Raw genomic sequence first — 17,544 nt, 5'->3', positions numbered from 1 at the left:
TGGTACCAAAGCCAAACATACCATACTAATATAGTGTTGTATCAAGTACGGTACCATTTTCCCATATCAATATTGTATCACATGGTACTAATTTGATATACGTAATTGTATTATGTTGTAAGGAATATAGTGATATTGTGTGGACTTTTTGTGGAAAGGCCCGTAGTGGGCCTATTCTTTTCTTGTACTACATGGGGACGGGTGAGGATAGATCTGATCCTTTCAAGGGACATGGGTCTCTCATCCTAGAGACAGATCCCACACTCCATGGAGGGTTCAGATCTGTCCTCACCCGTCCCCATGTGGATAGCAGATCTGAACTCGCAGCTATTGGTCCTTTTTAGGTCGTCGTTTTCAATCTCATATTCTGATGACGAACGTGATGATAAATATAGATGTAATAAAGCTGATATGAAATTCACAAGGTAGTGGGTTTTATCTGTAAATAGAGTGGGAAAATGGTGTCGTTTTCCTACCAGAGTCAAAGTGGCATCAATGGACGCTGGGAGAAGTTAATTTATTTACTCCTGTATCATCAATGCACACGTACTTTGTGTCCCAAGACAAACTTACTTTATTTTGCTCACCCATACAATTAAAGAAATTTTTTTTAAAAACTTTTTTTTGCAAAAGAAAGGGTATTTTGGGCACCCATAGTTTTTTTAAAGAATGTACAGGAGCCATTCTTGTACGAAAAATTATCTCCTATAATTCTCTATCCGGTCCATTTCCCCAAGTCCTCTAGTAGGAGGTGGACCCCACCTAGGTAGTATGTTTAGGCAGGGGGTAGTGTGGTCATTTTTGCTCTCTCTATGAGAGGAATTGCAAGAAATGGACGAGCAGAGAATTGTAGGGGATAAAGATCCTTATTGTACGCCAGATGCCGCTCAAATAGAATCCAAGAGAGTGAATGGATTCCATCTGGACTTGAGGGCCAATAAGAACATGTGCAAGACATCAACATAGATGTGATTTTGATTTCATAAGGCAAGGCAGTACTTTTGCATGCTCTTAGGAGCCATCATAAAAACGCTCCCATGAGATTCTTCCCTTGTCAAAAGATATCCTTAACCCTGGATTTTAATCCTCTCCAATTCCTAAAAGCATGCAGTGCGACAGTGTTAGGTGGATATGTCGACACCTGGCAGCTCGGACATCCAACGGTCCGAGCTAATTGACTTCTATTTTTTTTTTCTTCTCGAGCTCGGCATCGTTGGATGTTTGAGCTGCTAGATGTCGACATCTCCACCTAGCACTTTCGTACTGCACACTTTCAGGAAATTGGAAAAAATTATTTCCCAGTTTACCCTTATTTATCGGAGGAGAAAAAAATCCACAAGGAGTGTTGGTGTCACTGCATAGGCCACACTCCGGAATAGAGAACTAGGGGTGCAAGTTTGGCCTTGTGGGCCCTGGCCCGCCCTGAGCCCAAACAGGGCCTGGGCTGAGATACCTGACCCTGAGGGCGGGTCAAGGCTGGAAATTGCTAGCCTTGAGTTAGGGTCAGGTTGGGTAAAGGTTGAAGCCTCGGGTTGAGCCTGGCCCGGGCCAACCCGACCCTGTTTTAAGTTATATATATATATATATATATATTACAAACTTTAAATGTGACATTTATTTTGTTATATAATATATTATATATGAAGATAATAAATGATTATATATGAAGATAACAAGTGATAATATATTTTATTATAGTATTATTTTATATAAAATTGATAATTTTCTCCTAAACCCTGCCTAACTCAATCCAATCCATGCATCTCTACCTTCCCCCACTCCATGATTACAACCAATCAGGGTCACCCTAGCTGGACCCTGAAGGCAGATCAAGGTTGAATTTTCCAAGACCTGAGTCAAGGTCGAACCCTAAAGGAGTCAAGGTTGGGTTGGGGTTTTGAAAAGCCCCGCCCAACCCGTTGCAGCCCTATAGGCTATAGAGAACCATTTCTCATTCGTTAATGGAAAAAACATGTGCATTAGATTCTTTGGCATGCCTTCTCACATAAAAGTCCCACTTTCTCTCCTCCAAAATCCCTCCTACTGTACAATTCGATTCGTAGCCTAGCCCTCCCAATTACCTGAATTAGTATGAAACCCTTGCCCTTTATAAATAAAAAGGGGCAACCTCCATTGGTTTTGGATCGGATTTGGTTGTAGTTTATTTGCCTATGGGTGTTAATTGCACTTGTGGGCTTCACTCGACACATTCTTTTTGTTATCAAAATCACCCTTCTATGGATTGTAAATTACAGAGACTGTAACATTCTAACATGGTTTAGTGTTATATGTGCAACGTACGCATGCATGCATCAAAACCAAACTCTCTCGCTTTCTCTCTCTCTCTCTCTCCATTAATGGGAACCAATTTCCTCCTTTTATATAGAGCTCCAGTTTTTTTAGTTAAATAAATGTTCCTTTAAAGACAATTGTCTTTTTATATCTCTAAATCCAAATCTTCTCTTTCAAGTTTCAATTTGATATTATCACATTTCCCCCAACCTCCTCTCTCTTTTGAAAACACCTTCTAAGGAAATAAAGCTCAAATTGGTGGGGTAGGTTTCCATAATTAATTTAAGGGCGTTTTATTTTTTTTAAGAAATTAATTTTAGGGCATGGGAGCATGGGAAACTCTCACCCTATAGGAATACATTTAAGTCGACTAGGGCCCATTACTCCATAAGGTCAAAGAAGCGATACAAAATGAAAATAAGAGAGAAACGTATTAATTATTTGAGAGGTTGTGGCAAAAACCCATGGTGATATTTTTTCTTTTAATCCAATCATTGTTTAATTTATAATGAGAAAAGACGCTCCCGCGCTGCATACGCTGTTCCTTCTTGTGGGAATAGCGTTTACGTATTCTTGTAATTTTCTCTAAATTATTTTCAGAGACCACCAGACATAGCTGCATTAATTTCGTTGAAAAAAAATTTAGGGATGTGAGACTATTTAAAAGAAGGGAAACAGTTTTCTGTTCAGGAGTGTGACCTACGCTAGTATTCCTATGTCACTATGTGTCTATATCTCTCTTCTTCAAAACAAAGGGGCAAATGTGTCTTCAAGATTGTCTCCAGGAAGCCTAGCGCCCAAGGGACATCCTACAGTTGAACTGTGTCGCACACATCTCGGTGCATGCCTAGAAATGTGTGTGGCACAGCCAAGCGGTTGGTAGCACCCTAGGTGTGCTGGGCTCCCGGAGACGAGCTAAATTCCTTTTCATATAGGGAGTAGAGATAGAATTTAGTTTATCTCCGGTGAGCCCAACACGCCTAGGGTGTAGCCAATCATTCGATTTGTCACACACATCCCTAGGTGTGCACCGAGATATATGCGATACAACTCAACCATTGAATGTCCCATAGGTGCACCGAGCTCCCTAGAGACGATCCTGATACTCATCCCGATCAGAGTTGTTAGGAAATTAAAAATAAAAGATGGGCGTTGAGGTGAAGTCAGATCACAGCCACACCTCTCACCTCCCTCGCCTTGCGGTGGTAGGCAGGAGTGGCGGCTGCCCTTCTTCCACGTCTTCGTGATAGTTCGCCTCTTTCCTCCTCAACTTCTCTTAGACTCGTGTACCAAGAAAAGGTATGCCCTCGAAAGCTCACAGACCTCTACAGGTAACTCATATTTAATAAAACTATTTTCTTTGCCACCACCATCTCTGATTCGTAGTTGAAACCCTCCCTTCCTTCCATCCATTTTCTCTACCACTAACTCCAACTAAGATTCGTAGTTGAAACACTTCCTTCCTTCCTTCCTGCATCCATTTTCTCTTCTTCTTCTCAGTCTGAGTTAACTGATCAGGTAAGTAGTACTCTTTGGTTGTCTCTCCGATTTGATTTTTTGTGGTCAGCTTTGATCTGGTAGCTGTACTAAGCTTTACAATTGTCAAAAACTAAAAGAAAGATCTTTTTTTTTTTATTATTAATTTATTATGATAATAATTATTAATAATAACAAGAATTTCAATTACTCTTCAATCTCCATGGCCGAACCTCCATTTTGCACCAAATTGATCTCTCTTTAATGTGGGTTTCGTTTTGACTTTCAGCTTATTAGGAGGAAAGCAGGTAAGGAAGTCGAGCATAAAGGAGTGATCTTTCCATTATTGGGATCAAAATTTTGTTTGCAGACATGGCGAATGCTTCTTGGATTACCTCTCTCACCTGTGCAAGTTCTGCTATTCAATCCCCAGCTGAATGGTTAAGATTCATCTTCCTATCTCCATGTCCTCAACGAAAGCTGGTATCTGTCGTTGATCTTCTCTTTTTGCTTATCCTCTTCGCCTTCGCTGTCCAGAAGCTTTGTTCCAGAGTTCGTTCTCGCAGGCATTCCGACTCTTCCGTTGACATACCCCTTCTCGAACGCAAGAGAAATCATCTCAGAACTAATGTCTGGTTCAAGCTATCCCTGATTCTAACGGTACTGTTAGCAATCACTTACACTGTGCTATGCATTTTCGTCCTCGTTAGAAACACCGAATCGTCATGGAAGACACCGGAAGCTGTTTTTCTGCTAATCCAAGCTGCAACACATCTAACGATTGCGATTTTAATCGCTCACCAGAAGAGATTCAAGGCTACTTCTCATCCTATGACGCTTCGAGTTTACTGGGTCGCGAATTTCGCCATTGTTTGCTTGTTCTCTGTTTCAGCTATCATTCGGTTGTGCTCTGTTCAATGGAAACAGGAACCAGAGTTAAGAACGGACGATGTGTTCTTCATTGTTAATATCCCTGTATCAGCTTTTCTTCTCCTCGTCGCCATTAGAGGATCAACGGGGATTACGACAACAGGAGAAACGAATTCTGAGTTGGAACCGGATGAAAAATTGGGAGAGCCTCCTTCACTGAGCGACCCGAATGTTAGCCTCTACGCTTCAGCTTCTTCGCTGTCTAGAGCGGTATGGTTTTGGATGAATCCCTTATTGAGTAAAGGTTACAGATCTCCTCTGAAGATCGACGATGTGCCATCGCTTGCCCCTCAACATAGGGCGCAGAGAATGTCAGAGTTCTTCGAATCGAATTGGCCTAAACCAGCCGACCCATCTCAACACCCTGTTGCAACCGCATTGCTTCGCTGCTTCTGGCCGGACCTCCTCTTCACTGCTTTCTTGGCTATCATTCGCATCTCCGTCATGTATGTGGGTCCAACTCTGATCCAAAGGTTCGTCGATTTCACTTCAGGGAAGCGAACCTCCCCTTACGAGGGATACTATCTGATAACGATCCTTCTCGTTGCGAAATTCGTCGAAGTTCTGGCCTGTCACCAACACAATTTCAACTGTCAGAAGATTGGAATGCTTATTCGATCCTCACTGATCACTTCTCTGTACAAGAAGGGCTTGAGGATGACTTGCTCGGCCAGGCAAGAACATGGGGTCGGACAGATCGTGAATTACATGGCCGTCGACGCACAACAGCTCTCCGATATGATGATGCAGCTCCATAGTCTATGGCTTACACCGATCCAAGTGATCGTCGCCTTCGCCCTTCTCTTCGGTTACATGGGCATATCCGTAGTTGTAGCATTTATAGCGCTCATTGGGGTTATGGTGTTCACCTTGTTTGGGAACAAACGGAACAACCGTTACCAGTTCAATTTGATGAAGAATCGTGATTCCAGGCTGAAGGCAACGAACGAAATGCTGAATTTCATGAGAGTGATCAAGTTTCAAGCTTGGGAGAATCACTTCTTCGAGAGGATTCAAGCTTTTCGTGAAGCAGAGTATGGGTGGCTGACCAAGTTCTTTTACTCTATGTATGGAAACTTAGTGGTTATGTGGAGCACCCCTGTGGTGGTTGCGTCCCTGACGTTCGGAACTGCGATTGCTTTGCGGGTTCCGCTCGATGCAGGGAGGGTTTTTACGCTGACCACGTTTATCAGGATCTTGCAGGAACCGATCAGAACGTTCCCTCAGTGTCTAATCAATCTATCGCAGGCGATGATCTCGCTTGGGAGGTTAGACTCTTACATGACGAGTCGGGAACTAGTGGACGGAGTGGTGGAAAGGGTCGAAAGTTGCAGCGGCGACGTTGCCGTCGAGGTGAAAGATGGGGCATTCGCGTGGGACGATGAGAGTAACGAAGCGTTGATACGAGATTTGAATTTGGTGATCAAGAAAGGTCAGCTTGCCGCCATTGTTGGGACCGTTGGATCGGGGAAGTCTTCCTTACTTGCCGCGATTCTTGGCGAGATGCGCAAAATCTCGGGAACGGTACGTGTCTCTCTCTTTTTAATTCTTGATTTTTCTGAACCATGGTTACTACCTGCAGTTTTATCGAATCTTTTCTGTACCTATGCACTGAACCGGTCTGGATCGGTCCAGAACTGATTCCTCCGTATTTTAATTGGGAGACGGATTTGGCACTGACCAATTCGATTCCTGATTCTGGGTTTTTTTTTGTTTTTGAAAACCTTTGCTGTATAAGTAGACTCTATAGTATCTGTTGGTTCACTGTACGGCTGGGATTCCTCGACAGTGAAGCGTGATCGTCCTGACATATTCTACACTCTACACGTCTTCTCATTTTGAAACTCTGAGAATATTTTTGAACAGAGAGATAAGACCTGAGATTTTTTGTTCATATACTCGTCGGAACGGATTTATGATTCCTCTATTCGACCTTTTATCTGTTCTATTTTCTGGGCAGATCTATTTTCTCAAGTTATTCTAATAGAGGATGCAAAAATAACCACCCTATCTCAGTTCGAACATACTATTCGAATAGAGTCCACCTCCCTCTATTAGAGGTATTTGGGAAAATGATAAATATGGGTCCCATATGGTTAGGGTATGAGAGGCCTAATTAAGAAGGTCTGTCGGTCTCCCCTCCCTAACCATGTAAGGCCCTTTATTGTTTATGAAACAATTTCGGTTAATTAGTGTGGCATGCGAGATTTATTTCATATTGAGAGTGGGAAATGGGGATTGTTCTTTGGCTGGGAGCACAGGCTATTCAGGGGGGGTAGGGTGGTCATTTCACCCACCCCCATGTGTCTAGGCATATCCCGACACAAAGAACATTTGACCTATATTATATCGTTAATTGTGATTATTGGGCCACAGCCACTACCATGGATTAGCATTTTGCCATTGAAAGTAGTGGCTTAAGACAAGGCAAGGTAAGGTACCCTTGTTCATGGCACAATGGAGCTAAACGTTGGAGAATCTGGAGTTTCCGTTGGAGTAGTTGGGTTTACAGTAGGGTCTCGCATTTATTGGCATGGCACACTTGACAAGATAGCATGGATCACCCGTGCCATACCCATGCTACATAAAGCACGGGTAGCAATCTTAGTATGGATACAGTTGTGGCCTTAGACAATTAATTCTCCCTTTTTATCTTTTTTGGTATTAACATTAAGGTATTTGATTTTAATTTCAATGATGGAGAAATGCCAAGAGGAAACGAACAGGGGATGTAAATAGATTTTAGACGTATGCACTTGCTTTTTACTTCGCAAGCTTCTACCGAGCTGGATACGTCTTTTTGAGAGAGAGACCAGATCATGTCCTTGTACAAGTAGTACAGTCCAAGGCCCTCTCACATGTAACCCACTCCTTCTGTGGGTCCCACAGTGGATGTTATGTGACTGGCTCCGAAGGGCCTTGGACGGTACTTGTACAAGGGCATGATTGGCCGGTTCTGACTGTCCCTGATTGATCCAGACAGACCTATTTCAATCCGGGCCGGGACCAATCTGAACCCCATTTTCATTCTTTTAAACCTTACTTTTACAATTGCTCTAAGCAGTGGCCTCTCCATTCGTAGCCTGATTGATAAACTCTCAGCCTGCTTGTCCCATTTTTGGCCCTAAGAGTTACATCCAAACCTATGGATGGGTTGGGCCTGCGTGTAACTTTTTTATAAGACGGGGACCCAATTTGTGAATGAGTTGGGCTTGGGTTGACCCATCCTAACCCTTGCCTATGTACCCAAGAACAAAGCAAAACTGCTAGTTTCTTTATTGTCCCATATAGGGAATACTTTGTGTTTTACTTGCTAATACTCCAAACATCCTTGCTTCAACAGGTGAGAGTTTGTGGAACAACTGCTTATGTAGCACAGAGTTCCTGGATCCAGAATGGAACCATCCAAGACAATATCCTTTTTGGTTTACCAATGAACACAGAAAGATACAGTGAAACAATCAGGGTTTGTTCCTTGGAGAAGGACTTGGAAATGATGGAATTTGGTGACCAGACTGAGATTGGAGAGCGTGGTATTAACCTCAGTGGTGGGCAGAAGCAGCGTATACAACTTGCCAGAGCTGTTTATCAAGACTGTGATGTATACCTTCTTGATGATGTCTTCAGTGCTGTTGATGCCCAGACTGGCTCAGAAATATTCAAGGTGATTGACATTTTTTTACTTCTAGTTTGCTGCAACTCTATACTGAAATCTTACATTTGACTATTAAGATTGGAAGTAGACATCATAGCAGAGGCTACTCTTAGACTATTTTTAGCTGAAGTTGGCTTGCTTCCAGGTTACTGTGAGTTGAGTAGCAACTGTAGCCAACCCAATTGCCATACCTAGCATCGACACTGAAGCTACAAATGTTTAGTCCTCGATCTTCAAACACTTTCTGAACTCTCTCTTTCAATTCTTAATTATGGTCATAATGTTTCATGTTGCAGGAATGCGTGAGAGGAACCCTTAAAGATAAGACCATTTTGCTCGTAACCCACCAAGTTGATTTCTTGCACAATGCTAATCGAATTTTGGTAAGATGCTTTTCAAGTTACTGTTGGAGTACCCATTCCATGTTCCACAATTTGGTAATCCCAGTGGGTTTGTTATTAATGAAGTTACTCTTGTGGTTATGCTACTGACTGCTAGTATGTTTAAACACTTATGTTGAGAAGTCTTGGTCCATTGAGCGAGTCTTGCATTGCCTAATTCTACAATTATGTTTTCCTCCTTTCTTTTGACAGTGTTCTTAGTCATCCTCTTATATAATAACTATCTTTGTCAAAGCTCAAAATTTCTGAGGAAGTTTGCTGAAATCTTGTTCATGTTTATATATTCTGATTGTATTATTTGTTAATAACCAGGTTATGAGAGATGGAAAGATTGTACAATCTGGGAGGTACCTTGAGATTCTGGAATCTGGAACGGAATTTGAAGCCCTTGTCACTGCCCATGAAACATCCATGGAACTTGTGGAAATGAGTGCAAATGGAAATGGGGAAAACTCCACACAAACTCCAAAATCTCCTCAAGCTTCTCCAAAACCCAATGGTGTAAATGGTTCTGTTGAGCAGCCCAAGTCTGAGAAGGGAACCTCAAAGCTCATTAAAGATGAGGAGAGAGAAACAGGCCAAGTTAGCTTGGGAGTGTACAAGCTTTATGTCACTGAGGCGTTTGGGTGGTGGGGAGCTGCTGCTATACTACTAATGTCTGTGGTATGGCAGGCATCTCTAATGGCAAGTGACTATTGGCTGGCATTTGAGACTCAAGAAGATAATGCAGCTTCTTTCAAACCCTCTCTGTTTATTAATGTCTATGTAGTGATAGCAGCAGTTTCAATTGTTTTGGTGGTGATCAGATCCTTCCTTGTCGCATGTGTAGCGCTCAAGACAGCTCAAAGTTTCTTCAAGCAGATTCTTCATAGCCTCTTACATGCTCCAATGTCATTCTTTGATACCACTCCTTCAGGAAGAATTCTGAGTCGGGTGAGATTGTTACCTCCAATCTTTGTATAAGGGTCCTCATTTTTTTTTTCAGTTACTGCTCACTTCAGTACCTAAGCAGTTATTCCCTTATCATATATCCTTAGCCATTGCCATTTCAACTGACAATCTTCTCTGTTTTAACTCGTTGTGCAGGCATCATCAGATCAGACCAACGTTGATCTTTTCCTCCCCTTCTTTTTAAGCATGACAATTGCCATGTACATTACAGTGTTCAGCATCATTTTTATTACTTGCCAGTATGCTTGGCCAACAATATTCCTTATTATACCATTGGGTTGGTTGAATATCTGGTACAGGGTATGAACATCCTTGCCTCTAGTCTTGGTATCATATGACTCTTACCCACATTGGTTTATTAAAGAATATATGGTTACCTTGGCTCTCCAAGGTGCATGCACTACTGGCATATTCACTGCAGATCCATGCTGCTGTGGTGTCCAGGCGCTGACATGGTGACAGTTTCAGCACTGATGTGCAGAAGATGCCTTCGACACATTATATACTTTGTTTTTTTCAAAAAATGCAATCACCACCTAGATTTTAACATTTTTCCCTGACAAAATCTGCCCCATCATTGTACACATAGCACTCATGCATGGGATTGCAGTTTTTCCCAATCAGTCAGGAAAACCTTGGCCCATCATGGTACATATTGCACTCATGTATGGGATGGGGAACACATTGGATGGATCCAGCTAGTACTACTCTTCCACTCTCAGGTGTTCCTGACTGATTGCCCAAGCCCTTGAACGTTTCTAATGGTAGGAGATTCAATCAGTTCAGTCTTTCTGAGGACAATCTACTTGGCAGACTAAGTTGAAAATGAGTAGCCAATTCAGGTTCACTTTTATTTACTCCTTTATTGTTTGAGATGCAGGGTTACTTCCTTGCGACATCTCGTGAGTTGACCCGCCTTGATGCAATCACCAAAGCACCTGTTATTCATCATTTCTCAGAAAGCATTGCTGGGGTTATGACAATAAGGTGCTTCAGAAAGCAGGGAGGATTTATTCAGGAGAATATTGACAGGGTCAATAAAAATTTGCGTATGGACTTCCACAATAATGGATCAAATGAATGGTTGGGCTTCCGCTTGGAATTGATTGGCAGTCTCATCCTCTGCATTTCTACGATATTTATGGTCTTTTTGCCTAGCAGTATTATAAATCCAGGTAGCTGTCCAACATATCTTTCTATTGCCAATTCCACATGCAATCTGTAGTTTTCTAACTGTGCACACTTGACAGGGGTTTACATGTTCTAGTTTGCTTTTTTTTTTTTTATCTAGTATCCTGTCAGCTACTATTTATTATTTATCACTGTGCTTCCTGTGCATGTCATATTACTTAAAAGATTCTCTCTTAGTTGATGAGATTAAATTATTTGCAGCATACCTGTTACATGGGCATATTGATGTTCAAAATTTTTCTTGTATAATTTCTGGTGAATGAATATCCTAAATAAATTATGTTTCTTCTGAACAGACAAAACCTTGGGGGAAAAGCAGAGATTCATGTTTTTCCCCTCAAAATGCATATCCTTAGACAGAGCCCCAACCACGAAGGTGTGTGTTTATTCTCATGAACACACCCTTACACAAATTATGGAATATCACATAATTTTTGGAAAACACTTAAAAATCCAATGTCTTCAGTTATATGAGTGTGTCTGTGTTCATAATGAGGGAGGTACAAGAATGTTGTATAAACTAGTTTTTCTTACAAGTATTTGGTATGAAATGTTTTACTTGCCCTTAAATATTGATCTTTTATCATTTTTTATACTGACAGCTTGTTTTATGTCATGTAGCTTATGTGGGGTTAACTCTTTCCTATGGTATGTCTCTCAATGGTGTTCTGTTTTTTGCCATATCTATGAGTTGTTTTGTGGAAAACCGAATGGTTTCTGTCGAGAGAATAAAACAGTTCACGATCATTCCATCTGAAGCGGCATGGAGAATCAAAGATTGTCTGCCTTATCCAAACTGGCCAACCCAGGGAAATGTTGATCTTAAGGACTTGCAGGTATCTAATGTGAATCTCTCATGTATCTTGGTATTGCAAAATATATGGTAAAATTTTCTGGAGGTTCAGGATACAATTCAACAAGTTGGAGTAAATTATGTGCTCATTAAAAGAAATTATCTCCAATTTTTACCAAATGAAAAAGTCAGTCTCGTGTTTCATTCCGATCTAGGAACTTCTCTCGTTACTGTTATGACTACAAAATCTAAATATGGTTTTCCCCTTCAACCTCACTTTTCTGTTCACCTGACTTTTACATAGATATATCAAGAGCCAACGTTGGATTGTTGATATTCTTGAGGCCAGATAGTTGACTAAATTTGGCTTAAAAAATATATATTACATTGTACTGGTCAATACGGCTTGATACTCGCATTATAGATATGTTGCTTCATTTTTTTAATTTATTTTTGTATTTTATATTTTTTTATTGCGCATATGTTCGGTCTATGCACAACATTATTTTAGTTGCACCTTTACCTGAGACCACTTTCAAGTCTGAGTTTGAACCAGCCTGCAACTCTCTATGGGATTAAACTATTAATACATATAAGAAACCTCATCATTTATATGTAATCAATTGAATACAATTGTGTCTTCGTACTTTGTTCTCCTTTTTATTCATGATATATTTTACATATTGCTTATTTATAGTGTTTTATTTTTTAAAACTATATTTTGCATGCATCCTTTGCATTTCTATGCGTTTCTTGACCATTTCCAGGTGTATCTTTAGCCTATCTTGCATCTCTCTATACAAATCCAGTTATCCGTATTTAATTTAAATCACAAGCACTTGTGTCTCTTTGTACTGCTTCAGATGAACGTACTTTTGGCTTCCCTTGTCATTTGAGCACCTTCAACTTGCATCATATCGTTCCTAATTGTTGTAATTCTTGGTTCTTTTTCTATATGACTGAACCAACTCAATTGACTCCCCTCCAGCTTGTAGCTGTTACTGCAAGTGCATTTATTTCTAATCCCATCCTTTCTGGTCATTCCATTAGTCCGTCTTAACATTCTCATCTCAGATGTCCCATAAACTTCCTAAGAATGTGATCGATTGGATGGCGGGGATGGCATTGTTAGTTGACCTTGTGTCATCTCAAGCAGCTTTGAGTTGTATCTCTTGGTTCCTTAATCCATCTTCCATGAACTATGGATTCTATTGCTTCATTGCTTGTGTGTTAAGTTGATAGGGGGCGTACTGAGAGCATGAGGCTCCCGCCACTGAGGAGTGTGGGGAGGGTCATAATGTACGCAGCCTTACCCCTGCTTTCGCAAAGAGGATGTTTCCACACTCACACCCATGACTACTTGGTCACAATGGAGCAACCTTACTGTTGCACCAAGGCCCGCCCTCTTATGTGTTAAGTCGATGCATAAGGTTAATTAATTGCAACTGAACAAGAGGGGAAGTAAGGAATATAGAAATGTCTCTTATATGGTCTCTACCTGTCCACACCCTTGCCCCACCCCAAACCCCCCCAAACTCCTTTTTAGTGGACACAGAAGGTATGTAATTTGTTGGAGATACAGCAGTAAACCTAAGCTGAACCTCTGTTTTTCCTTAGTGCATGTTAGATGCTCTTTGATGATATAAGTTTCATGGATAAATTGATCAACAGGTTAGATATCGGCCAAACACTCCTCTGGTTCTGAAAGGCATCACTCTCAGCATCCGAGGAGGAGAGAAGATTGGTGTTGTTGGTCGAACTGGGAGTGGCAAGTCAACTTTGATCCAAGCTTTCTTTAGGTTGGTGGAGCCTTCAGGAGGAAAAATAATTATTGATGGGGTCGACATTTGCACACTTGGTCTTCATGATCTCAGATCTCGTTTCGGAATAATTCCCCAAGAACCAGTCCTTTTTGAAGGAACTGTACGAAGCAATGTTGACCCAATTGGACTGTATTCAGATGAAGAAATATGGAAGGTACATTCTAATTCCTGACTGATAGTAATCATGAAAATTGCTACTTAAGTTTGGTCAGTTCTCAAAGAAAATGAACTCAAAACATGCCAAGAAAGTTGTGGGGGAAAATATTTGCAGCAAAGATTCAAAACTAGTAGTATATCAACCTGTTTGTACAGCCTGTGGTAGACAGGTAAATATTGTTTCGAGTTCACAATTTTGATCTTCGCCAAGGTATGTAGTATCATTTAAGATTGTGGGTTGATTGTTTGGGATCTTTAAATTTTTGCAGAGTCTTGAACGCTGCCAACTTAAGGAAGTCGTGGCTGCAAAACCTGAGAAACTTGATTCTCCAGGTCTCTCTCTCTCTCTCTCTCTTACTGATTGGATCATTTTATAACTTCATTATCTAGCTACTTATGTTTGATAAACTGTTTATAGTGGCTGATAATGGGGACAATTGGAGCGTGGGACAAAGGCAGCTTCTTTGTTTGGGGCGGGTTATACTTAAGCACAGCAAGATTTTGTTTTTGGATGAAGCAACTGCTTCTGTTGATTCACAAACTGATGCTGTGCTACAAAAGATTATCCGAGAGGATTTCTCAGCCTGCACAATGATAAGCATTGCTCACAGAATACCCACAGTCATGGACTGTGATAGAGTGTTGGTTGTAGCTGCTGGTATGTTCTTTGCAATCTGGCTTTTACATAACTTATTCTGGAAACTTTAATACATTGAGAATGTTTCCTATTTAAAGTTACCAGTTGAATTTCACAGAGAGTGTAAATGTCAAAAAATTGCAACTTTCCTGGCTAATCTAGAACCATGGTTTACTAACTTTTCTAGAGAAATTATGTGCAATAGGAAGTCAGCTCAGTCAGTTCTGGTCTATTAATTTCTGCAACTTTTAAGCTTTGTTGGTGTGGTTATTGAATGTTAATATGGGGCTCAATTTTTATGAGTTGATAAATATATTATCGCATACCTTTATTAGGTTATAATTTTATTCCGATCTTGTTTAAAACTAGGTTGCTTTTCCTTTACATTTAATTTAACATTTCCTTGGTCTGAATGATTTCATGTCTCTTCTCTGAAGGATGCCATCCATCGCATTTTCTGTAGGGCTTTGAACTCTCTATTTTTTCTTCAAAAAATAGCTTGTCTGTTACTGCCTGATGCCACCTTTTCCAAATATCAAAACAAATTACTGTTTCTGTTCCTGCCGGTGATCCTCGCCACATCATCATCAGCACTATACTGCCATCAGCCATGATTCATGCAGTTAGTTGTTGCTATTTTGGATTTGAAACCTTTCCGGTGATAGTTACCATCTCTTCCTTGGTTTTCCCAATGAAAAGGACTTCTCTTTCCATTTTTATTCATTTTGTGAGAGTTCATTGTTCAGAGGTGCATGCTTGAAGGCCTAAAATCGAGCCTATATTTTATCCATAGCCTATTGAAGGTGTGTTCTTTTACCTTAGAGTTCTAGTCCTGATCTGTTCTGGCCTATTTTTGGACTCAAATAGTTATTCTTTCTGGCTGATTGGATTTAGGATTGGTTGGGATACTTTTGTACCAATAAAATTTAGGGAAAATTACATGATTAGCTACTTTTGGGTTTTCATTTACAAAACTGTCCACCCTATGTTTGAGTTAACAAAACTAGACAAAAACAAGTTAAGGTTTACAAAACTAGACAAAATAGTGTCTCTCCCTCCCACACTTACTTTTTTAGACATTTTCACCCCTGCCATTGCCTCCTCTCCCAGGCATCGTTCATTCCCTGCAACCCTACCCTTGTCCTAGCCACCGCCATTCTCTGCTACCCCAAGTAACAGAGGGAAAAAAAAAAAGAGATTTTTTCAGAGGGGAACTGCTGAAGAAGGAAGGAGAGTCACTGTTTTATCTAGTTTTGTAAAAGTAAACTTGTTTTTGTCTATTTTTGTTAACTCAAACATAGGGTGGACAGTTTTGTAACTGAAAACCCAAAAGTAGCTAATCATGTAATTTTCCCTAAAATTTATCTGGCCCATCATAGTATAGAATAACTAGGTTCCTTGTAGATATTTTATCAGCCCACGTAAAGCCAGTTTTTTTATTCCCATATTGTCTTGTGTCTTCCATTTCATTTGAATAACTGGAGTTTTCTTCCGCACTGTGTTGACCTCTTTAACAACATATAATCCTTTCAGATATTCTTAAAGAATTGTCACAATGTTGAGGGTAATAACCAAAGATATTAACTTTGATACTATACCAGAAGCAAAGGCTTTTGATTTCCCTTATTACGTATCTGAACTAGAATTTGATTTTGGTTCTCTATTGATTTGGTCCATGACTAGTTGGCGTTTGGTTTACTTGGAGATAGTATTCTCGTTTTCCATATCTGTATCAATTATACTTGGATGGCATATTAGATCTGTCAAGCATAAAACCAGCACTACATTATATAGTTACTCTTAAGGATGATGTCCAGTCATTGTCATCATCATTGTCTTCTTTTCATTTTCTCTTGCTTTCTTCGATATTTCTTGAAACTCATGGATGATCCAATTACGAGGCTAAATAACTCAAAACTGCATAGCATGTTCTTGATCTGCCACTTACTGATGCCATTGTCCTGAAATTATACAGTTATGCATCAACCTGGGGGTTAACATCTGATATTTGTTTTTCTTGTTTTGGCAGGACTAGCAAAAGAGTTTGACAAGCCAGCTCACTTGCTTGAGAGGCCCTCTCTGTTTGGGGCTTTGGTTCAGGAGTATGCCAATCGTTCTTCTGGTATATAGATGTTGATTGCGTTCGGAGGATGCTACTAAAGGTAGAAGTTGTGTGCCCATCCCACTGATCTGAATGATTAGTGATTCAGAACTGATGAACACAAATTCCACTACCAAGCAATAGAATGTCCAACCGCCACCCCTCCTCTCCCCCCAAATCCTTCTTTTTCAAAATACCACAGAAATCATCCACAATTTTCTCATTTATTGTGAACCATTCTTATAATCGATGTGTTGAAACAGGAAGACATGGAATCCGCTGAGTGAAATTCTTTTGAATGAAATACCGGACCACCATTTCAAGGACAGCTGCTGTTCATGATGACTTGCTCATTTACACAGAAGGGAAGACTTGTGGTACTTGAGGCTGGTTAATATCAACTGGAAGCTCAAAAGCAAGAATCATACTCTATATCACACTAGCATGAGCCAGAACTTAGTCATAGGTGTATCAGCAACAGTATTAGTATGTATATGAGAAGACTAGTGCCTAATGTACTTTCTACTAAGAAGGGTGTACCCCTTGATCAGAGAGAGTAACCATCACTAGATCCCCACCACATGCCCTTGTAAGTTTATTTTCTGTGGGGTCGGATTAAGTAGTCTATTATCTTTAACTTAAATAGTGAGAAGTCGATTTTTGTTACTTAGATAACTGTATTACAGTGGTGAATAGCAAATTTATCCACTGAGATCCATACTACAATCAGATTGACCATGATTAAGTAGATGATATTGTGACAGTCTAATGTTGCACAATTCCCCTGGAAATACAGAAGCTTTTCCAACACTCAACAACCCCCTGCCCGGTGTTTCATTTCTTTACTATGAATTTAGAATTGCAAATCAAATTCAAATGAATTAAGTAACCAGCTTAGCTTTTCATCTTGAATTTGTCTTCTCCATTAGCAGTACAGTGGCCTGTTTCAGATTCAGGATCATTAAAACCCAGGTTTCATTAGTGTACCTGTTTCAGTTTTACCAATTCTTATGCAAACCTCAGGAAAAGTTATCAGTTGAGCATCGAGGCTGCATCATGTTACCCTGTGGAGAGGGACATGGCCTGAATTGCAGCTTGATTGACTAAGCCAAAATGAACCTTGGTGGCATTGCATTGC

General features: G+C 40.4%; 1 protein-coding gene across 1 annotated transcript; it reads left to right on the top strand.

Annotated features, from left to right (window-relative positions):
- The first annotated feature begins 4,087 nt into the window (after positions 1–4,087).
- On the top strand, positions 4,088–16,896 carry LOC122647828 (ABC transporter C family member 14-like). The gene is made up of 12 exons (XM_043841132.1): positions 4,088–6,222; positions 8,042–8,362; positions 8,650–8,736; positions 9,067–9,687; positions 9,841–10,005; positions 10,586–10,880; positions 11,518–11,732; positions 13,361–13,666; positions 13,938–14,001; positions 14,087–14,326; positions 16,335–16,467; positions 16,670–16,896. Exons 1-11 carry the CDS (start codon positions 4,141–4,143, stop codon positions 16,433–16,435), a joined length of 4,497 nt encoding a protein of 1,498 aa, XP_043697067.1. The 5' UTR covers positions 4,088–4,140; the 3' UTR covers positions 16,436–16,467; positions 16,670–16,896.
- The last annotated feature ends 648 nt before the right edge of the window (positions 16,897–17,544 follow it).

The sequence above is a fragment of the Telopea speciosissima genome, unplaced genomic scaffold (assembly GCF_018873765.1).
Source record: "Telopea speciosissima isolate NSW1024214 ecotype Mountain lineage unplaced genomic scaffold, Tspe_v1 Tspe_v1.0193, whole genome shotgun sequence".
In the NCBI taxonomy this organism is placed as follows: domain Eukaryota; kingdom Viridiplantae; phylum Streptophyta; class Magnoliopsida; order Proteales; family Proteaceae; genus Telopea; species Telopea speciosissima.
The sequence above is the reverse complement of the archived record's forward strand: the minus strand, read 5'-3'. Positions and strand labels throughout refer to the sequence as shown.